Below are 24071 nucleotides of genomic sequence, written 5' to 3'. Positions count from 1 at the left end.
TAAGTCAATCAGAGGCCATGACTTGTATTTAGGATATGGAGTTATGTAACCTCATTGGGTGATGGTCCTGAACAATTGTGTGAAGTATTAAGTCAATTGAACAAAGGATATAGAAGTTATTAATAAATATTCCAACTTGCCCTAAAACTTTAACCTAAGTTCCATAGTCAATCAGGGGCCATAATCTGTGTTAAGAATAATATAGAGTTATCTAACCTCATCATGTGATGGCCCTGAACAACTGCGTGAAGTATTAAGCCAATTGTATGTAGGATATTGGACTTATAAGTGAAAATCCCAACTTGCCCTAAAACTTTAACCGGACGCCGACGCCGGGGCGAGTAGTATAGCCCACATATTCTTCGAATAGTCGAGCTAATGGTTTTATTTACTTATACTCTGAAAGAGATATTAATGTACTATTTTTGACATAGAGCTTCCTCAGGTCATGAATTTGTTTCACATTGCAATTAAAAGGAGAAACCTCTGCCAATAATATATCCTCTAACCATGTACTTTACCAATCCCAATATAATCCCTAGATATTCTAGCTTTAAAATAATACTGTTGTTGAAGCTTTGATAAAATAAACTTCTGGTTTTCAGCTTTATCATTTCTATAATATCAAATGTAAATGCATACTCAAATGCCAACTCTTTCTACATAAATAAGGGATTGTTCACATGTTGTTAATGTTCAAATGGCTGTTATAAGGAAGACTTTTTTATTTAAGAAGGTACCAAATGAAAAGCAACTGACGGCCGCTTTCGACGGATAAATTTGATTTCTTTCACATCACCAACACAATTATGAGTGATATGAATGGTTTGGGAATTTGAATTAAGCAAGTTTATGAGGATGAATGTCCCCTGAGGACTTAAATTGGCAATGACAAATATCCCACTTTATAGAAAGAAAAAGGGCAATATCTCTGTGAAAAATCATCACAGAACATGCCGATAATATGTGCATCTCCCCATTATGCAGGAACTACATGCTCCCCCTTCATGCAGGGACTACATGCTCCCCCACCATGCAGGGACTACATGCTCCCCCACCATGCAGGGACTACATGTTCCCCTGTCATGCAGGGATTGCCTGCTCCCCCGTCATGCAGGGACTACATGCTCCCCCATCATGCAGGGACTACCTCCTCCCCCGTCACGCAGGGACAACATGCTCCCCCATCATGCAGGGACTACATGCTCCCCCACCATGCAGGGACTACGTGTTCCCCTGTCATGCAGGGATTGCCTGCTCTCCCATCATGCAGGGACTAAATGTTCCCCTGTCATGCAGGGATTGCCTGCTCCCCCATCATGCAGGGATTGCCTGCTCCCCCATCATGCAGGGACTACCTCCTCCCCAGTCATGCAGGGACTACATGCTCCCCCATCATGCAGGGACTACATGTTCCCCCATCATGCAGGGTCTACATGCTCCCCCACCATACAGGGACTACATGTTCCCCTGTCATGCAGGGATTGCCTGCTCCCCCATCATGCAGGGACTACATGCTCCCCCGTCATGCAGGGACTACCTGCTCCCCCATCATGCAGGAACTACATGCTACCACATGATATAGGGACTACATGCTACCCTATCATGCAGGGACTACCTGCTCCCCCATCATGCAGGGACTACATGCTCCCCATCATGTAGGGACTACATAACAGATTGGCACCAAAACATTGATTACATAAGGAAACTACCAACTTGTTTTAAAGTACCCTACAGTTAAATATTAATTCACACTTCTTGAGAAAATACAAGACATTTTTGCAATAAAATTTGCATACTGATTGAACTGATAGATATTTCATATCTACTTTAACAATAACTTACCCTTTGGGCCCAAAACTTGAGTTCTTTGATCACAAGTTTACTGATCTCTGATTTAGAGAATGGCAGAAAGTACACAAACTCATTTATTCTGCCAAGAAATTCATCTCTTCGAAAATGTCTCTGAAACACAAAGCCGATAATGTGAAAATATCATAAATTTTACTTTATTACAGCATAAATGTACGATGGAATTATCTACAGTTTCCCCCAATAGACATAGCTGTCATTTCTTTGGCAGTAAACAAATATACGTTGATGCCCTAGGAATGCTAGTAAATTAGCTCTGCAAAAAGTGCATAGTATAAAACATTAAGTTTGCATTATTGACAAAATGTCAAAAATTATTTAGCAAGATAAAAATGACAAATCTACAAGGAATAATAAATACCGTAGGAACTGTGTTAAATTGTGAAATTGGTTAGACACAAAAAAAATGGAACCTTCAACAGGTTTCAGTATATTAAATGTAACATTTAAGAGTACTCCAATATAGCATGTTTGTCATGATAGGATAGAGAAGAGGCAGAGATGAGGGAGAGAAGATGGTGACTGGTAGCTACCTTAAGTATCGGTCTGACAACATAATCCTTGAAGCCTCGGGAAACTGTTATAGCCTGCTCACTGTCAAGCTCATCTGAAATAATCCTGCCCATTCAAATCTCTACATGGGTTAATCTACCAAATTTATAGAAAATTTCTTCATATTTAACAGCAATCTGAAAATTAAGTGTCAGTTGAATTAACTAATACTAAAACCTAGTTACATCTGTAACGTTTTGGAGTGTACCGAGCGGCTGTACACTATTTTATCAAAGTTATGGCAGAACTCTTTAATAAATGATGAAACTATATAATAATTTTCCTCAAGGTTACTTAACCTTTTGATTGTGTACAAATGATTTTGATTAAACTCCAAATAAATAATCACAAAATAATTATAGAAGAAGTTTTGTATAAGTAATTTTCCTTTTACCAAAATGCCTATGATCAACTTCTAAAAATGATTTTCCAACTCTTTAAATCTACTGCTTTATCAGTGATCTCTGTGAATTAAAAGAAAGCTGGGCTTTCTTGCATAAGACACCGAGTTGTATCTTTCAAAATTACAATACTTAAAACACTGCTCAGTTATGAAATACCAGATAGCCGAGCTTTCGTGGTAAATACATAAAATGCGTTCACTTTCTTTCTTTGCGTCTGCAATCTAAATATAAATACGCTCTAACTTCATCCAACAAGAGCAGAGCTTTCTCTGAAAGATTGTTGAAGTTCTAACTTACTATGTCTCACAGGATAGCTGAGCTTTCTAGCAAGTGCATAGAAGTGTAGACATTAAATTAACTCTCGTATCTTTCAACAACAACCCGGTCCACTCGTCAGCTATAAACTATACAATTCGTCAAAGCTGAGCTTTTCGGTAAATATAGTTAATATTTTAGATAAGCAACTACAAAGTTCAAGTTGATTAATACTAATTATTTCTTGATGTTGACTGTATGGTAACTGCATCTAGAATGACGATATTATGAAAAATTTGGCCTTATAGACGCCGCGAAAAGCGCTCAAGCAAAGCAATGCTTTCATTGGTTGTTAAAACTGCGCGTTGATTGGTTGAAAACCAAGCACTTTGATTGGTTGCAATCAGCATTCTGATTGGACAAAATTATTCTCAACAAAAACTAGAGTTGTCACAGGAGTGACGAATACGCCCAAATGGCGTCTGGACACAGGAATGGCAAACCATTCCTTTGAAAAGAGGCCATAACTCCAAAGTTACTGCACACTGCATCTTCTTTTATCATGCATGTATTGTTTTATTTAAATCTGTTGAGTAATTTAGAAGTTACACTGCTGACAAGAAAAACTAGCCTTTCATGAGTTATCGTCCGGAAACCGTTTTTCTATTTTTAGTAACAGTGACCTTGACCTTGGCCCCACCAGCCCCAATATCGAACTTGAAATGTATCTTCTGATGTTACACCTGTGTACAAAAAATTGTTCAAATCTGTCTTGCCTTTCATGAGTTATTGTCCGGAAACCGTTTTTCTATTTTTAGCAACAGTGACATTGACCCCACCAGCCCCAATATCGAACTTGACCTGTATCTTCTGATGTTACACCTGTGTACCAAAAATTGTTCACATCTGTCAAGCCTTTCATGAGTTATCGTCCGGAAACCGTTTTTCTATTTTTAGTAACAGTGACCTTGACTTTGGCCCCACCAGCCCCAATATCAAACTTGACCTGTATCTTCTGATGTTACACCTGTGTACCAAAAATTGATCAAATCTGTCAAGCCTTTCATGAGTTATCGTCCGGAAACCGTTTTTCTATTTTTAGTAACAGTGACCTTGACCTTGGCCCCACCAGCCCCAATATCTAACTTGACCTATATCTTCTGATGTTACACCTGTGTACCAAACTGTATCTTCTGATGTTACACCTGTGTACCAAAAATTGTTTAAATCTGCTTAGCCTTTCATGAGTTAACGTCCGGAAACCGTTTTTCTATTTTTAGTAACAGTGACCTTGGCCCCACCAGCCACAATATCGAACGTGACCTGTATCTTCTGATGTTACACCTGTGTACCAAAAATTGTTCAAATCTGTCTAGCCTTTCATGAGTTATCGTCCGGAAACCGTTTTTCTATTTTTAGTAACAGTGACCTTGACCTTGGCCCCACCAGCCCCAATATCAAACTTGACCTGTATCTTCTGATGTTACACCTGTGTACCAAAAATTGTTCAAATCTGTCTAGCCTTTCATCAGTTATCGTCTGGAAACCATTAAAACCGACAGACCGACCGACAGACAGACCGACCGACAGACCGACCGACTGACCGACAAGCTCACTCCTATATACCCCCTCAAACTTCGTTTGTGGGGGTATAATAAAGAAACAATTTTTAAGGTTAAAGTCAACTATTTTATATGGCTGTGGTAAATTCGTTACACATCTTTATCATATGTTTTTTTTATCAAGATCTGACATTAATTAAAGATAATTTATTTGATTTTTCTGGGGTTTTTTTTCAATATTGTGCTGTACAGACAGCATGAAATCACACTTGATTTACCAAATCAATCAATCAATCAATTACAAATATCTAAAATAATGCATAGAGTTTGTGGCTAGTATTTTTTTGTAAAGAACAATACAGTTGAACACCGTTAATCCGAAATCGTAGGGACCGAAAAAATATTTAGGAATAGCGATATTTTGAATTAACAATTTTTAGAAAATGACAGCGCTCACGAATTATAGATGACATGAAATACTAAGTCGTGAAGATTACAATTCGGGTAACACGTTACCAATACGATACATTTGGTTTTAGTGATCATTCATATACAAAAATATTTGTTGATTTATTGTTTAATAAATGACAAATAATGCATTATTACACTTCTTATTTAAAACAACATAAAACATTTAAAACAAAATGACAGTTATGCATTCCGAATATAGCATGGATTGTTTGGTAGCGGGTCGATAGAGCAATGCGGCAATCGAATCTGATGAGATAGACATTTTTGAATGATATTCAGGTTTGCGTTAACCAGCATATACAATATAAACACACAACATCACCCAAATGAATCGCTCATTTTCTGACATCGATGTTTGTAATATACGCGTGCTCAATGTCATTCTTTAACAAGCGCTAATTGTGCTCCATTGTCACATCAAGTGAGCCCGAGAGAATTCGAAATATGGTGTGAAAAACTATGACATGATCAAGTTCAAAATAAGAATTGATAAACAGGTGTGAAATACCAAATCGGGACCGTAATTTTTGCATCGGAATAGCGATTAAATATTAAAAATTAAACAAAGAAGAAGTAAAATCTGGACCGAAAATAATTTTGAAATAGCGATAATTTTGGATAAACGCTGTTCGGAATAGCGTGTTCAACTGTACAATTTTACATGAAAGGTTTTGAAATTATTGCAAAAATGCAACTGCTATTTTTCGATGTTCCTGGAATCCCAATTTATACAATAAGAATATTATTTTCATTACACTCATGTGATAAACGATTAAAGAAACCGTGGCATAATTTTTTTATAAATAAAGACCAATAAAATTGGTTCCTTGAATGATGATATCAAGCAAAAGTCTGAGATAAAAAATTTACAAAACTTGAAATGTATTGAAAATATAAACATTGGTAAGCAATGCACAGATTCAGTTTGTGATCCTCCCATAATGCTTTGCACTCTTAACGCACATAACATAAAATAGATGCTTTGGGGTTAGGCAGAAAAACAAAAAACAACATTTTATACCTTAGATTTCAAGAAACCTGTACAATTTTATTTTTTTATGACATTTTATATGGTCTCTTTCATTGAGAGAATTATATGAAAATGCTTATTTTCTCAAACAGTATTAAGCACCTTAAACAACTGAGCTCACTTTTTTGGTTTTGCTTTAAAGTTTGTAATTTCTCCTTTAAAAGAAATGACACTTTTAAAGGATTAAATTTTTATGATAAAAAAAAACTATTTTTTATTCTGTAAAATCAAGTTCAAGTAAGAAATATTTTTACATGTTATGCTTAAGTTTTTTTGAGGAATAGGGGCCAGCCTATTAAGGAACTAATTCAAAATCACTCATTTCTATTTACAATAGGGATGAAGGGAAGAACATTTCAGAATACAAGCACAAGAAAATCCAACCATTTTATAAAATTATAACACTTTAGGGTAAGGTGGAATGGTTGTCTGAGTCTTAGGACTCTTACCCAAAAGGTCATTTGTTCAAGCCCCACCAGCTGAATGTTCTCTTGGCTTCTCAAAATTGATTAGTACATTTTAACTTTAATACTATCTAAATGGTCAAGATCATACCTAGTTTCCCAGCTCGGCGTTGTTTTGAGATACTCTCCGCCTCTTTTCTCAGTTCAAGGCCGTGCTCTGCTATCTCATCAGAGGCAAGGTTTGAAGTCATGATAAAGATAGCATCCTTACACTCAATAGTCGTTCCTTTACCGTCTGTCAACCGACCCTGTGTGGGGAAGAAAACAAATCGGAACAAACTATTTTCTTTGAATAATGCATCGTGTCATTCAAGAGATAAACAAACAAACAGAAATCATATCTTATTACATGATACTGGAAGCCAAATGTTGAAATGAGGATATGCTGAGTTTGTTGAAAGAGCCTTTCACACAGACATAATGATCTTCCATGCAATTGCAACACAGAATATCATGGAGATAAACCATATGTGGAACTTTATTTGAAAATCCCGTAAGTCATGGTAAAGATATGGCTCAGACAAGGTTCAGTCCAGACCAGTCCTATCAACATTACTCATTTAGACATTTAACCATCTTCTTTCCGACCTTGACCTTTAAGGTACAGACCTGGGACTTGTTTGCGACATGCCACCTTATCATGGTCAATAAGCCAATAAGGTTCATTTCAACGTTTGACCTCTAAGGGTGACCTTGACCTTCGAAGTACAGACCGGCTTTTGTGCACGCCACGCCACCTCATCATGGTGAACATTCATGGATTTTTTTAGAAAATCGTATTATGCATGGAAGATACAGCCTGAACAAGAGCGGTCACAGACAGCTATGTACCCCACCTCATGGGGACATTTTTTGTAACGAAAGCCAATCAATGGAGAGTTTCTCAGAAACATAAGAAATGCATAAAATTAAGAAAGGGCAATAACTAAAAGGTCAAATTGCAAAAGCCTGACAATATGCGCTGTGTCTCTTTGTAGTCATAAACATAAGAGGAGTTGCGAAGAAACCAATTTTAAATGTAAAATAAGCAAAGGGCAATAACTCTTTCAAAAATGGTCAAATCAGGAAAGCCAGACAATATGCACTGCTTCACTTATGATCATCAATCTGTGAAAGTTTGGTAGAAATCGCATGAAAAACGTAAGAGGAGTTGCGAAGAAACCAATTTTAAATGTAAAATAAACAAAGGGCTATAACTCTTTCAAAAATGGTCGAATCGCAAAAGCCCGACAATATGCGCTGATTCACTTTATGATCATCAATCTGTGAAAGTTTGGTAGAAATCGCATGAGAAATGTAAGAGGAGATGCAAAGAAATGAATGGGACGGACGGACGCACACACACACACACACACACACACACACACACACACACACACGGAATCGCGCCTACCATTACTATATCCCCTCGCCTTTTCAAGGCGGGGGATAACAAGCTTAAGTCTTGACCGACAATCTAACAGACGCACACTGAACCACGATTGCAATAAGTATGCCTAGCTCACTGCAAGCAGGCACGACAATACAAGTTCATAAAAATTCTATATATGCACTTAAGACAATAACAATGGTTCATGTTTTTGTTTCAATCATAGCAAGTCATGCAAATAACACTTAGCAGCTGTTTTATTATTCAAATTTTTCAGAAATATTCCGCAACACCTTTTAAACCGCAACAAGCAAATTGAATCTTAAGTCCTATACGGGCTACTTTTTTATAGGTGATAACAACATAATTAACATCAGTAGAGCATCACAAGCTCATACAATCTCAGCCTTATAAGAGTCATCACTGCATAAAATACTTCACCAGAGAGATGGGAGCTTGCTACACATAGCGAGATAGCACATGTATGTGCATTTAAATAACTAACAAGCTGTAATCACCAAGTTTCATATGAATATCTTTTTTTACAAGAAGAGTGTAGGAAGGCGTTTACAAAAACTGATATCATTTGTACAACTCAGCTTTATAACAATACCTGTCAGATCATTTTTCTTTAGCAAACAATTATATTCTCTCAAACAAACTTGCTAATAAAGTGGGGAAAGGATGAGACTTGATACCTCATCAAACAGTTGAAGCATGATTGTGAGGACATCTGTGTGGGCCTTGTCCACCTCGTCAAACAGCACAACAGCTCGTGGGTTCTCCTTGAGTAATTTAGTCAACTGACCCCCTTCCTCGTGGCCCACGTAACCAGGCGGGGAACCAATAAACTTGGCAACCTGGGGAAGGAGAGGGGCTTGGTGGTACAGTTCATTTAAATTGAGGAAGAACAAGAGCACTTACTATCATAAATATGCCTGTCCTAATTTCAGGACACCAAGTTTGGTGATATGAGGATACAGTTAAGCCAGATTTAGAGAGCAGACACTGTAGACAGTTTTTGCCAATTCAAGGGTCATAACTCTGGAGTGACGGAGGCACAGCTTGTTATCGAACCTAACAAAGATATTCTGTCCATACACATTCTGTCCAAATTTAGTGATGATTGGAAAAAGGCTTCTAAAGTAATTGATCGGACAAGACAGTAGACTGATTTTAGGTAATTTGTATAATTAAAGGGCAATTACTCTTGAGTGACTCATGCGATATGGCTTGACAACAAACTTGTTCAAATTGTTAGAAATACATAATATGATTCAGAATTTACTACAACAATGACGGCAAATCAAAAATTTAGCTAGACACTGTACATTAAAGATTTAATAGAGGTTATCATAAATACATATCACAGAAACCTTTGAGTCCTTCTCTTAATGTATATTAATGTAGTTATATTTTAAAACAGTTGAGGTAGAACAGTTCACACAAACCAATGACATCAATGACATTGTTGTCATTTATGCAAATCGACCATTATTCAGCTTGAAAATCATTCTGGTTAGGTAATCATTCATTTTAAAATAAGATTTCTCATACAAAGTAATACGTATATCGCTACATCTGTTTGTAATTTTAGACAACTGTTCAAGAGAAAACTTTTTTACAAAAATATGGGAATCTAATGAAAATTTCAAAAATGATCATTTAGTACACATTTTGAAGTAATTCATGTCTTTCACTCACCTTGGTAAGAAAAGCTTGATGCATAATTTATATACCTAATCCCCAAATCATTTACAAATAGCCCCATGTTATACTGTGTGCTCTGTCTTAGCATTTTATTGTTATGACCCTTGGACGCATATGTCCAATGATTAAACTATGGAAACAGTCGATAGAGATTAAATGTCATTTTAATGGATAACGTCTTTTACCTCATGTTTCTCTTGATATTCTGACATATCCAGTCGAATGAATCCCTGAAGAAACAAGTTTTCAGATTAGTTATTGAGATCAGGTCATAATACAAAATGGGATGAACATTTTATTACAAAGAGCAATTACTAACACAAGCCTAATGGACATTTTATTTCCAGGAGTAATTAGAAATACTGTGTGCTGCTTCATCAATACATTTTGCTAAAACGAACACAAGTCAGACAAGAGCAATATCATGCTTTTAATTCATTGAAGATAACCAAAACATTACAAATTGGACCGATATACCTGTTCAACATCTTGATGTAAGTACTTTACCACCTGTGGAATGACATTACAAGTATCTTGCCACCTGTGAAATGACATACCAAGTATCTTGCCACGTGTGGAATGACATACCAAGTATTTTGCCACCTGTGGAATGACAAACCAAGTATCTTGCCACCTGTGAAATAACGTACCAAGTATCTTGCCACCTATGAAATGACATACAAAGTATCTTGCCACCTGTGGAATGACATACCAAGTATCTTGCCACCTGTGGAATGACATACCAAGTATCTTGCCACCTGTGAAATGACATACCAAGTATCTTGCCATCTGCGAAATGACATACCAACTATCTTGCCAACTGTGGAATGACATACCAAGTATCTTGCCACCTTTGGAATGACAAACCTTTAAGTATCTTGCCACCTGTGAAATGACATACCAAGTAATGACATACCAGGTATCTTCCCACCTGTTGAATGACATAACAAGTATCTTGCCACCTGTGGATTGACAAACCTTTAAGTATCTTGCCACCTGTGGAATGACATACCTTTAAATATCTTACCACCTGTGAAATGACCTACCTTTAAGTACCTTGCGCCTGTGGAATGACATACTTATAAGTATCTTGCCACCTGTGGAATAACATACCTTTAAGTATCTTGCCACTTGTGGAATGACATACCAGCAAGTATCTTGCCACCTGTGGAATGAGATACCTTTAAGTAAGTATCTTGCGCCTGTGAAATGACATACCTTTAAATATCTTGCCACCTGTGGAATGACATACCTTTAAATATCTTGCAACCTGTGAAATGACATACCTTTAAATATCTTGCCACCTGTGGAATGACATAGCATTAGGTACATTGGCACCTGTGGAATTACATACCTTTAAATATCTTGCAACCCGTGGAATGACATACCTTTAAATATCGTGAAACCTGTGGAATGACATACCTTTAAATATTGTGAAACCTGTGGAATGACATACCTTTAAATATCTTGCAACCCGTGGAATGACATACCTTTAAATATTGTGAAACCTGTGGAATGACATACCTTTAAATATTGTGAAACCTGTGGAATGACATACCTTTAAATATTGTGAAACCTGTGGAATTACATACCTTTAAATATCTTGCAACCCGTGGAATGACATACCTTTAAATATTGTGAAACCTGTGGAATGACATACCTTTTTAACATCTTTATGTAAGTATCTGGCCACCTGTTTCGCAGTTTCAGTTTTGCCTAAAACAAAAAAATCAATATTACTTGAATTCAAATATCTAACAGCACACACTTTCAAAGTGCAAAATCTTGATGTTAAACATAAGGTAAGATTATTTCTGAAGCAACATATGTGATACACAAAAACAAAATACCAATTACAGACATCGAAAACCAAGAATATGTTTTGTATTAAGCCTAGTAGATGTTTACCTATTCCGGAGGAGCCAAGGAAGAGAAACACAAGCGGATGGTCTTCATCATACCAACCATTCTCCTTACGCCGGATTGCTGAAATTGTAACAAAATGATTGGGGGTGTTCTTTTATATTTTCTCAAAGGAAGAACATGCATTTAATATTTTAGAGTTCTAGGACAGGAAAAACCAATAATAACCCAATAATGGTTCAATATCAATTTGAAAAGTCAGTAAAGAACAGATCTTATTACACTCCTGTTATTTTCACACAGTTTACAACATAAAAAAATAAATAAGAATGAAACTAAATATAAAAGAATTTCACTGAATAAACTAAGTATTTCTACGCAATTTTTATATATATATTCCTTGCAATTACAATAACTTAAACTGATGTGCCCCTTGTCTACACAAAAGGCTTACCAGCAGCGACTGTGTTGATTGCCCCCTCCTGGCCAATGATGTGCTCTCGCAATCGCTGCTCCAGAGGGAACCTCCTCCGCTCCTCCGCAGCAAGCTTTTCATGCTCCACTCGAAACTGTGAATATACAAATACAAATTCAAGTAATCATTAAACAATTCATTTGACACAATGTCATGCAGCAGTGATTTGAAACAAAGTGTTCATCAGTTGTTATGCATTCATATTTATGTGAAAGAATAACAACAATGCTTGTGATTGAACAAAATTAATAAAGTTTTATTACAGTAAAATGCTATGGCAATGTTTCAATGCGGTAAAATGCTATGACAATGTTTTATTGTGGTAAAATGCTGTGGCAATGTAAATATGGTAAAATGATGTGGCAATGTTTCATTGTGGTAAAATGCTCTGGCAATGTTTCATTGTGGTAAAATGATGTGGCAATGTTTCATTGTGGTAAAATGTTGTGGCAATGTTTCATTGTAGTAAAATGCTGTGGCAATGTTTCATTGTAGTAAAATGTTGTGGCAATGTTTCATTGTAGTAAAATGCTGTGGCAATGTTTCATTGTGGTAAAATGATGTTTTATTGTGGTAAAATGCTGTGGCAATGTTTCATTGAGGTAAAATGCTGTGGCAATGTTTCATTGTGGTAAAATGCTTTGGCAATGTTTCATTGTGGTAAAATGCTGTGGCAATGTTTCATTGTGGTAAAATGCTGTGGCAATGTTTCATTGTATGCTGTGGCAATGTTTCATTGTGGTAAAATGCTGTGGCAATGTTTCATTGTGGTAAAATGCTTTGGCAATGTTTCATTGTGGTAAAATGCTGTGGCAATGTTTCATTGTGGTAAAATGCTTTGGCAATGTTTCATTGTGGTAAAATGCTTTGGCAATGTTTCATTAAAATGCTGTGGCAATGTTTTATTAAAATGCTGTGGCAATGTTTCATTGTAGCAAAATGCTGTGGCAATGTTTCATTAAAATGCTGTGGCAATGTTTCATTGTGGTAAAATGCTGTGGCAATGTTTCATTGTAGCAAAATGCTGTGGCAATGTTTCATTGTGGTAAAATGCTGTGGCAATGTTTCATTGTGGTTAAATGCTGTGGCAATGTTTCATTGTGGTTAAATGTTGTGGCAATGTTTCATTGTAGTAGAATGCTGTGGCAATGTTTCATTGTGGTAAAATGCAGTGGCAATGTTTCAATTTTTTCAAAAATTGTAAATTCAAATTTTATTAGGTGAAACTGCTGCCAATGTTACAACAACGCATTGTATTATTTTTCACAACATAACTCATGTTTAATATTTATACTATTTTCCCCAGTATACTTAAATTATCAACATGTGGAAACCTTCTTTTCTGCCTCTGCTAACAGTTGTTTGTTGGTTGGTGACTTGACGTACATCTCAGCCTTATGACCATTGGCATTCTCCATGGTCGGGTCAGCTCCTGAAAACAAAAGATTTCACAGTTACTGGTAACAAATCCATTGTTTAAAATATATTAATAATACTACAACATCATGCATTAACATCAATGTCAGATTCACATTATTTGTAGTTGACAATATCAAAACAATCAAGCTTAATAAAATGATATACATGTTTGCCATTATAACAATACAACAAAAGCATCACATGCAATTGCCAAGGCTAGTCATTTTTTTCTTAGTTACAAGAGGCTGAACTAAAGAAATATCTTAGCCACATTGTATTGCCATGGTTAAAGTGTTCCAAACATTTATTAATAATGATACATTGCTGTATGTGTTGTATATCTTAATTGTTTTGCGAAACTGTATGTATTTATGTATGTGTTGTGTGTCTTTGTTGCTTTGTGACACTGTATGTATTTATGTATGTGTTGTGTGTCTTTGTTGCTTTGTGACACTGTATGTATTTATGAATGTGTTGTGTGTTTTTGTTGCTTTGTGACACTGTACGTATTTATGTATGTGTTGTGTGTCTTTGTTGCTTTGTGACACAGCATGTATTTATGTATGTGTTGTGTGTCTTTGTTGCTTTGTGACACTGTATGTATTTATGTTTGTGTAAAATGTCTTTGTTGTTTTATGACACTGTGAATGAATGTGCTGTGTGTCTTTATTGTTTTCTGACACTGTATATGAATGTGTTGTGTGTATTTACTGTTTGTGACACTGTGTGTATGTATGTGTAGTATGTCTTTATTGTTTTGTGACACTGTGTGTATGTATGTGTAGTATGTCTTTATTGTTTTGTGAAACTGTGTGTGTGTGTGTATGTATGTATGAGTAGTATGTTTTTACTGTTTTGTGACACTGTGTGTATGTATCTGTAGTATTTCTTTATTGTTTAGTGACACTGGTTTGTATATCATTATTGTTTTGTGAAACTGTGTGAATGTATGTGAAGTATGCCATAATTGTGTTGTGACACTGTGTGTATGTATGTGCTGTATGCCTTTATTGTTTTGTGAAACAGTGTGTATGTATGTGTAGTATGTCTTAATTGTTTTGTGACACTGTGTGTATATATGTGTTGTCTGTCTTTATTGTTTTGTTACACTGTGTGTATGTATGTGTAGTGTGTCTTTGTTGTTTTGTGAAACTTTGCGTATGTATGTGAAGTATGTCTTTATTGTTTTGTGACACTGTGTGTATGTATGTGTAGTATGTCTTTATAGTTTTGTGACACTGTATGTATGTGTGTGTTGTATGCCTTTATTGTTATGTGACACAGTATGTATATATGTGTTGTCTGTCTTTATTGTTTTGTGACACTGTGTGTATGTATGTGTAGTCTGTCTTTGTTCTTTTGTGAAACTGTGTGTATGCATGTATGTGTAGTATGTCATTATTGTTTTGTGACACTGTGTGTATGTATGTGTAGTATGTCTTTATTGTTTAGTGACACTGTGTGTTTGTATGTGTTGTATGTCATTATTGTTTTGTGACACTGTGTGTATATATGTGTTGTATGTCATGATTGTTTTGTGAAAATGTGTGTATGTATGTGAAATATGTCTTTGTTTTGCGGCACTATATGTATGTATGTGTAGTATGTCTTATCGTTTTGTGACACTGTGTGTATGTATGTGTTGTCTACCTTTATTGTTTTGTGACACTGTGTGTATGTATGTGCTGTCTGTCTTTATTGTTTTGTGACACTGTGTGTATGTATGTGTTGTCTGTCTTTATTGTTTTGTAAAACTGTGTGTATGTATGTGTAGTCTTCCTTTATTGTTTTGTGACACTGTGCATATGTATGTGTTGTTTGTCCTTGTTGTTTTGTGACACTGTGTGTATGCATGTGTTTCTGCCTTTATTGTTTTGTGACACTGTGTGTATGTATGTGTTGTTTGTCCTTGTTGTTTTGTGACACTGTGTGTATGCATGTGTTTCTGCCTTTATTGTTTTGTGACACTGTGTGTATGTATGTGCCGTCTGTCTTTATTGTTTTGTGACACTGTGCGTATGAATGTGTCATCTGTCTTTATTGTTTTGTGACACTGTGTGTATGTATGCGTAGTCTGCCTTAATTGTTTTGTGACACTGTGTGTATGTATGCGTAGTCTGCCTTAATTGTTTTGTGACACTGTGCGTATGTATGCGTAGTCTGCCTTTATTGTTTTGTGACACTGTGCGTATGTATGCGTAGTCTGCCTTAATTGTTTTGTGACACTGTGCGTATGTATGCGTAGTCTGCCTTTATTGTTTTGTGACACTGTGCGTATGTATGCGTAGTCTGCCTTTATTGTTTTGTGACACTGTGCGTATGTATGCGTAGTCTGCCTTAATTGTTTTGTGACACTGTGTGTATGTATGCGTAGTCTGCCTTTATTGTTTTGTAAAACTGTGTGTATGTATGCGTAGTCTGCCTTAATTGTTTTGTAACACTGTGTGTATGTATGCATAGTCTGCCTTAATTGTTTTGTGACACTGTGTGTATGTATGTGTTGTCTGTCTTTATTGTTTTGTGACACTGTGTGTATGTATGCGTAGTCTGCGTTAATTGTTTTGTGACACTGTGTGTATGTATGCGTAGTCTGCCTTTATTGTTTTGTGACACTGTGTGTATGTATGCGTAGTCTGCCTTTATTGTTTTGTGACACTGTGTGTCACTTGTTTATTGTGGCCCCACCTTATATCTCTTAACAGGGTCAATGTTAAATGTTCAGCAAGTGGGTTTGGCTCTGTGGTTACCATTGAATTGTATACACACATATTTAAATTAATATCCAACTTAAAGGAATTGTATAGAGCTGCAAACAATGATACAAACAAAAAAGAAGACTGGAATGATATGGATACCACAACATCTCATTATTTTAATATAAAATGAAATAATTCCAACAAGTGTGATTTTCAAACCTGCATCCAGCAGCAGTTTTATAATTCTAGCATCATCAAGCATGGCAGCATAATGTAGGGCTGTACATCCACGGCAATTGGCATTCACGTTCAAGCGATTGCTGAACTCAGTCTCACGTATGTTGTGCACTAACAGATAGTGTAGATAAATACTTGTTTAACAATCTAAAATATATTCAATAACTTTTAATCAATATACTTATATTTATTGACATAATCTAACTTTGCAAAAGTAATTTTTATCAAAACCTAGTATAAGTTACAGATGCCAGAAAATGAAATCGTAATCCAAATTATGAATTCATTACCTTTATGAAACAAACAAAACATTAATATTCAATATTCAGTATTAAATTAAATAAGTTGCTTGTCATTTTCATACTTCTTTAAAATGAAACTGAACATTAAGCACTTGATTGGTACAGCTATCATACCATGTATTGGGTGAACACCCTTCTCTTTGGCCATCTGCCGAATGCTGCTGAACTCATCTTCAAGATTTGGGTCAGCTCCGCCCTCAAGTAGCTTCAGTACAGCCCTGGAATAAACAGTGTTCAAACAACTTTCATAATCCACTTCAAGAGTATATTTCTACTACTGTTTGCAAATAAGCTCAAAAAATGATCATGGCTTTTGCTATGCCCAACTACACCAAGTGTGAGCATATTCTTTTACTTATAAACTTTCTCCTTAGGGGCGGGCTCATACACACGCATAAGATTCATACATGTACAATTTGCATCTTCCGGCAAATTAAATAGTAGCATTAAATTATTCTCTTTGAAGTCCAGAAATGTTTCTATTCGAAATCAATTTTTAGGCGAAACTAAATGACTTGTCTCTTCATTGTTAAAGGCAATGTGATCATGCTTTTATTGGCTGATCGACTTCTACTGTGGATTTTGCTAAATATATTTGAAAACAGTAGTAAAATTAGAATTATACCCAGAGCTAGTTGTTCTAATTAGCACAACAAGTTAACAAGCCTTCCAGGTAAATAAATGTTTGCTGACTTGTTAAAAAATGATTTTATATTACCAGTCTTTCTACAACTTCTGATTTGAAGCAGTTACATAAGAACACAGACAAGTGCACTCGTGTACTTGAAATGACTGCAAGTGTCAAGAGCAAGTTTTGATCACATGGCCTATAATGCCATCATTAATGTTTTCCTATAAATGCTTTTTCAGCTAATTTCACCAACTGTAAATTTCCATTGATAGCAGCAACATGCAGAGGGGTCCATCCAAATTCATGCCGTTGGTTTACATCAACACCTCCTTTTATTAAACTGTAAATAAAACATTCATCATTGAAGTTTCAATCAAACAGTTGGGTTGCTGTACATCAAAATTAATAGTCATACTTATATTTTCTCATATTCCACAAACATGGGATTTCAATTGACCAACATCGCAATTTTCGGGACTTACACCTTGGCTTATGAAACCATACATAAGAAAAATAGTATCTTAACATTATGAAAAAGGCTGAACCTTTATTGTGTTTTTTTCTTTCAAATTGATGGACTCTTACTGTTAACCAATTAAAACTCTTCATTATTAATAAAACCTTTTTTACAGCCTTTGATGATTTATATAATAGTACCTGGCAAGTGCATAGAGGTCTCCTCTTCTTACAGCAAATGAAATACTGTTATCTGCAAGCACAAAAAATAAGAATCCATTTCAACTACAATAAATACATTTATTACAGTCGAAACTCGATGGCTCGATATTCTAGGGACCGGCCAAAGTACTTCGAGCCTCGAGAATATCGAGCCAAGCGGGATTGCTTACAGAATGTTATTTTTTCATTTGTTACATAAAGTCTTATTTACCTCGTTTGTTATTGTCTACGCTATCTTCGCAAGAGAAGGAAGAGTATTTATTGGGCATAGTAAGGCACCTAAATTTCGTAATATGACTTATTCGATTATTAAAAAATATCATTTTATGTTTTTATTTATAATAAAAATACATTTATGCGAAAACAAGCAATTGTAAACAGTGTGTAACACAAACATAGCTTAAAAGTTATTTCAAAATGCATAGTAATTTAGGGATGGATAATAATTAGAGACAGAATTAAAGTGATGGCATGTTTATTCAAACTGTTAAAACCATTTAAATTCGATAATAATTATAATATCAGTCAAGCAATTTTAATCGATTAGCGCCTTGTGAAGCCAATCAAACAAATCAAGGTGTGAGATTCTTAACTGAACCCGCGAAAATGACATCGACCCAAGCAAACAAATCAAAGTGTGAAATTCTTGTTTGGGACCGCGAAAACGACTTCGAGCGTGGAGAAATATCGACCCTCAAGATATCGAGCCATCCGATCGAAATTTATATGAACAAAGAGTAAATAAAAACGGTCCTTTTAATTTGGTTCGAGCCAACGAGGATATCAAGCCATGAGATATCGAGCCAACGAGTTTCGACTGTATTTTAAATACCGCTGACTGGCAATGGAATGAGCTTTTAAAGCAGGGATGTCCGTAGTGGTGGTGGTTCTTTCTTTATAAACAAAATTAGTGGCCAAATTTTGTCCCAATCTAGTTGTTTGTCAGTATTAGGTCATAATATAATTTCAATATATCATTTCAGAGCAGACAAGGAGTTAGATTCATGCGGGCCATATGGCATTGAATACCCTGACAAACAGGAAACACAAATTTAAAGCTGCAGCTATAGTTCAGTAACCGAAATGGCTAAAAATCAATCAATGAATTGTACAGTACCAGTAGTAATCGCTGATATTTTTTGAGGTTTTATCGAGATATTCTCCTGATTTTGGGAGATATCTGAATTTTCTTTATGATACTCTTCAGCTCTTCTTTTGTTGAAATAATGCAAAATGAAGTGAAATTATATAACTTAACTTTATTTTCATTCGCTCCGAATGAGGTGTTCAAAAGGGGTCAAAATTAAGTTCGACAGAAGTAGTTCTAAGAAAGTCTGGAATCCTGCCCTGAAGAGTTTTTTTATTTGCTATGTTAAAAAATTTGAATACATGTACTTAAACCACCAAATAATAGATTTGGTTTCGTTGGCATAATTAAAATAACTTACTATACATACAACACGAGTGGTACCAGGGTGTTTATTGTTAACATGTTATGAATGCAAACAATCATGTAAAAAATATTTTTGTGCATGGGGAATGCAATGATGAATCCCACAGGCAGCTGTTACGCTGACAGGACTCACCCTATTTGCCACGACCCCCCCCCCACCACCACCCCCACAATTAAATAATGATAATAATAATAATTCAAGACCAAAAATGATTGGAACATGGTTGTTAATCAAAAAAGCCTATACATCAACCAAATATTCCAGGGGGGGGGGGGGATTTTTTTAAAGGGGGGGGCTGGCAAAAAGTTGGATCATCAATTGTCCATATCGGGGTTGCTTCCCTTTCCAATGTGTTTACTTAAACCTGCCCTCTGGTCTCCTTTATCACAGGGAAGCTGCAAATTCTGAATTGTTGATAAGTCTGTGGTAAATTATATTGTTACTGTGGAGTAAGTAAATTGTCACAGTTTAATTGTGCGAGTGAGCTAAATGAAATAACACTGTTTTAATTTAAATATATTATGAAAGCAATAAAATAAAGAAAAGGTTCAGACAAGGGCGTCTGGCTTATTGTGTCTTAAAAGTTGATTTATATCAACAATATTATTGTTATTACTATTATATATATCAATTATTATTGTTATTACTATTATATATCAATAGTATTGGGTTCATACAACAAATCTAAAGATATTTGAGCCGCATCGCGCGATTTTGGGCCTTCGGACATAATAATTACAAATGAAATAATCATAAATAAAAGATTCAAAAAAAAAGATTTTTGCTATGTATATCAATTCCTCCCAAACTCCTTTCTTTCAAAGGTATGTCATTGGAGCATCATTTTCTTGACAATTTATGGCCGTTGGTTTACTCATGTTTTCATAGCAACCATGGGCTTCGTCCCAACATATTTTGACTGCATTAATAGTCTGTGTTTAAACGGCCAAATCTAATAAAGATACAAAAATTATTCATCATTTTCATCTTAAATTATGTTCCTTAAAGATATTGTGTTAAGAAAATAATTTAAATCATAAGCTAGTTGTAATATTGATAGGTTAATTATGCACGTCATTTGAATAATGTGCTTTCGAAACGATGTCGTATGAATGACGTCAAATTTAGTATTCAAAATGCGCAATACATGGTCTCACGTGTAAACACGTATATTGTCATGGAGTTTTCAGAATTTCTTCCTGAAATACTATTTAATATAGATACCATAAAACATTATAATAGCAAGTATATGTCCAAAGGCCCAAAATCGCGCGATGCGGCTCATTTAATGCCTTTGATATTCTTGTATATCATTGCATTAAATATCTTCAAATGTGTTGTTTATCTCATTTTATGTATGCAAAATGAAATTAATCAACATTTGAGACAAGTAAACATTGAGCCAGTGCCTGTGGGTTTAGAGACCAGATTTAACACAACCAAAATTCAGTTTCAACTACATAACACATTTTAGGGATGACAGATTTTCGGTCGACAACCTTAATTTTTACCGTTACCAAACTTTCTAGGAAGGTGATCCTGCGGGTCACCAAATAAAAAAAAAAATGTTGCATCCTTAAAAGTATTGGTACCTGCTGAGACATTGCAGGGACCTGATTGATAATAACCAGGCACTTGATATATATATAACTTCCTAATTCAGACACTTAATTATCACGAATGGCCGAGAACTTCTGCTATCCAAGGACCAAATACTAGCCACAATAATGCGCGTATAGGGAATTTTTTTTAAACACTTCGATCTTCCGATTCATTTTGTTCCCTAAATGCCACAAGTGGACTGATTCATACCAGTGTAAAATATATTCAACTTTAACTCGACAATATTTAACACTCCATTGTTAAACAAAAACACAAAAGTTAAACATAAATTATTTTTAGCCAATACCTTTCTCTTATTACACTTAAGTGTTTTATGAAACACAAATTTAAATCGATCTGTCAACAAAGCATCGCCATTTTTTAACGAATGTAGGACTAAGTGAACCACTTCCCAAGTGAACCAGGACTAAGTGAACCACTTGGTGAGACTTAGTGAACCATCTAAATGTTATATAGGGAATTTTGTCTTAATGTTATATTATGTTTCAGAGTTTATTTTCCTGGTTATAAATGATTTAATAGGTTATATGAATAAATTGTTCATCATATCGAAGTGTTTAATTATTAGAATTTTGTAGTTTGATATAACAATGTTTTGAAAAAAAGAAAGAAAAATGAACAACAAAATACCTTATAATGAATTTATTATCAATACATCCTACTTTGTTGAATTTTATTCCATAGAACAGAACAGAACAGATTTTATTTCAACTTATGCATAAAGCATCTCGTTACAGTATTCGTACAAAGAAAAGACAAATGTCATAATATGTGTTCAACGTGTTCCATATATGTTAAAAAAAATCTCTATGTTTGTTATTTACACCTCAAATATGTCCCAAAAACAAATAAGTCTGGATGTAATTAATGGATAATTGTACTTTAATTTTAATTGGCCTTATTAATTGGTAATTACTAATTAAACAGCTCACTTACAGAAGTTGGAACAAACATAGTGACATATGACTATTCTAAGCATTTTCATTTTGTGTATATGTTTTATGCCCATATCATTACATGTTGTGTATTGCATTATTTATTATGTATTTGTTCATATGATACCATGTACCATGTTCATGTTGTTGATATGTATTGTATTTCATGTATGTTTCCATATTTTCGCATGTTGTGTATTGCATTATGAATTATGTATTACCATGTTTTATTCCCATATCATTACATGTTGTGTATTGCATTGTGTATTTGTTCATACCATGTATCATGTTCATGTTGTTGATATGTATTGTATTTCATTGCATTTAATTTTTTTATATAGTGCTTTTGTTATAACCATATGCTTTGTATCATGTGCTTTATTATTAACATCAATTATTTGTACTGTAACATGTGTTGTTGATTTATTGACTTGTAATAAATATCATAATATTTATGCATTATGTTACTATCATAAAGTGAAAATAGCTACTATTTTACTTGTCATATGGCTTAAAAGTCTTAGGTTTCATGCCTTTTTGTTTTCTAACAGCTAGATAAACATCTTTAACAGTGTACCAAATGTGTGAAGTCTTGCATTCAAATGGCGATAATTACTAGTTATTATCACCTTTCAGGCAGTGTGCCATCACACCATAGCCACTATATACTGCATATGTGGTTCACTTAGTCCTGAAATGGTACACTTAGGAACTGGTTCACTAGTGAAATGGTTCACTTCGTCCTGCACCCTCTTTTTAACTATCTAGCAGATGCCTGTTATAGTCCAAATAATTATACGTTGACAGATTTTTTTTAGATTTTTGATATGGCAAATCCTTCACGTACAAATTGTTTAGTATCAAAAGTGGGTAGTTGTTCCGATCAGGAATCCGGGTTAAAGCATATAGCGTCTATAAAATATCATAAAAACAAGAAATATTACCAGATATTGTTATTTTATATTAGTTCCGTACACAAAAAATAAATATCCAACTTATAATTATGAGTTTGACGGCTTTTTTTCATTTCATTCTGTCAAAACATAACGATATATACATGAAGGGCACCTGCAAGGCTTCAGAGCACAGTTTTAAATCGCTCGGAACATTTCGGCCATAGCCGAGTTGTTACGATTGTATAACAAGGTCTATCTCGAAGCTTTGTCGGAGGAGGCCGAGTTATTACGATTGTATCGAGTTGTTCCCCTTGGCATAATTGTTGTCTGTTGTCAGTCAACTTTCATTTTATTGGAAAGGTAAACAACTTGTTTTAATGCATTAAATGCTTGTTTAGTGCAAAATAACATTTCACTTACATGGTAAAATATGAATATAACTCTTTATGATCAATTTCAACCATAAAATACTTCACTTAAAACAATTTCAATATTTTTAAAACACCCCTGTTTTTTGCACATTCCCGTTTAGACGTTAGGGATTGGAAGAATCCCATATAACACGTCTATTATTTTAGACTAATGACTGTTATCTTTCCGCTCAATATACTTAGCGCTGGGATCTGTCATTCTTGGCTAGGAAAACAACAAGTGGGATATGGACACATAGAGCCGCCAACACAAAAATTGTCAAAGACTCTGAAGCGGCTGTTTTTATAGACTAGACCAAAAACCTACTGCTAAATGACTTTCTGATGCAATCTCTAGATAACATGGCGATTCTTGAAATTTATTAGCAACAAAAAATCAATCAACTTAACAAATGTTAAGCATTATAGAAGTTTTACCTTTGCCGTCACCAGGAGTGTAAGCGTAAACTGTGAATGCAGACAGTAGACATGTTCCACCGCCAATGCCAAGTGCTGTCAGAAGTCTTCTAGAATTTTCTTTCACAGGTTTCAAGGACGATTTTGCATTTGAACCAAAAAAAATATATTCATTATAATAAACATGTTTTCGAGGTTTTAAGAAGAAAGATTTTGGTGGTAAATAGCGGTTTGTTTGCGATAAATTCCGAAATGAAAGTGATTGCAGTACACATCTTGCTCTGCAGGCTGCCATTGTTGCCGTAAGTGATTTTTACAAAACAATGTTTTGCGACACACAGCCGTT

At 35.0% G+C, this 24071-nt stretch overlaps 1 protein-coding gene across 1 annotated transcript in view; it reads right to left on the bottom strand.

Annotated features, from left to right (window-relative positions):
* Positions 1-24020, bottom strand: part of LOC128228211 (caseinolytic peptidase B protein homolog) — a 29780-nt gene extending 5760 nt beyond the window's left edge. The window contains exons 1-14 of the mRNA XM_052939374.1: positions 23747-24020; positions 17970-18021; positions 17566-17652; positions 16796-16899; positions 16362-16490; positions 13362-13459; positions 12007-12121; positions 11598-11675; positions 11350-11405; positions 9875-9919; positions 8678-8839; positions 6702-6858; positions 2406-2479; positions 1846-1965 (exon numbers count right to left, since the gene is read on the bottom strand). Of these exons, the coding sequence (XP_052795334.1) occupies positions 1846-1965; positions 2406-2479; positions 6702-6858; positions 8678-8839; positions 9875-9919; positions 11350-11405; positions 11598-11675; positions 12007-12121; positions 13362-13459; positions 16362-16490; positions 16796-16899; positions 17566-17652; positions 17970-18021; positions 23747-24020 (1551 nt within the window). The remainder of the gene's footprint in view (positions 1-1845; positions 1966-2405; positions 2480-6701; positions 6859-8677; positions 8840-9874; positions 9920-11349; positions 11406-11597; positions 11676-12006; positions 12122-13361; positions 13460-16361; positions 16491-16795; positions 16900-17565; positions 17653-17969; positions 18022-23746) is intronic.
* Between the last annotated feature and the right edge of the window lie 51 nt (positions 24021-24071).

Source organism: Mya arenaria, chromosome 3 (assembly GCF_026914265.1).
Source record: "Mya arenaria isolate MELC-2E11 chromosome 3, ASM2691426v1".
Classification (NCBI taxonomy): Eukaryota; Metazoa; Mollusca; class Bivalvia; order Myida; family Myidae; genus Mya; species Mya arenaria.
Note: the sequence above shows the minus strand (reverse complement) of the source record. Positions and strands in the feature narration are given on the sequence as shown.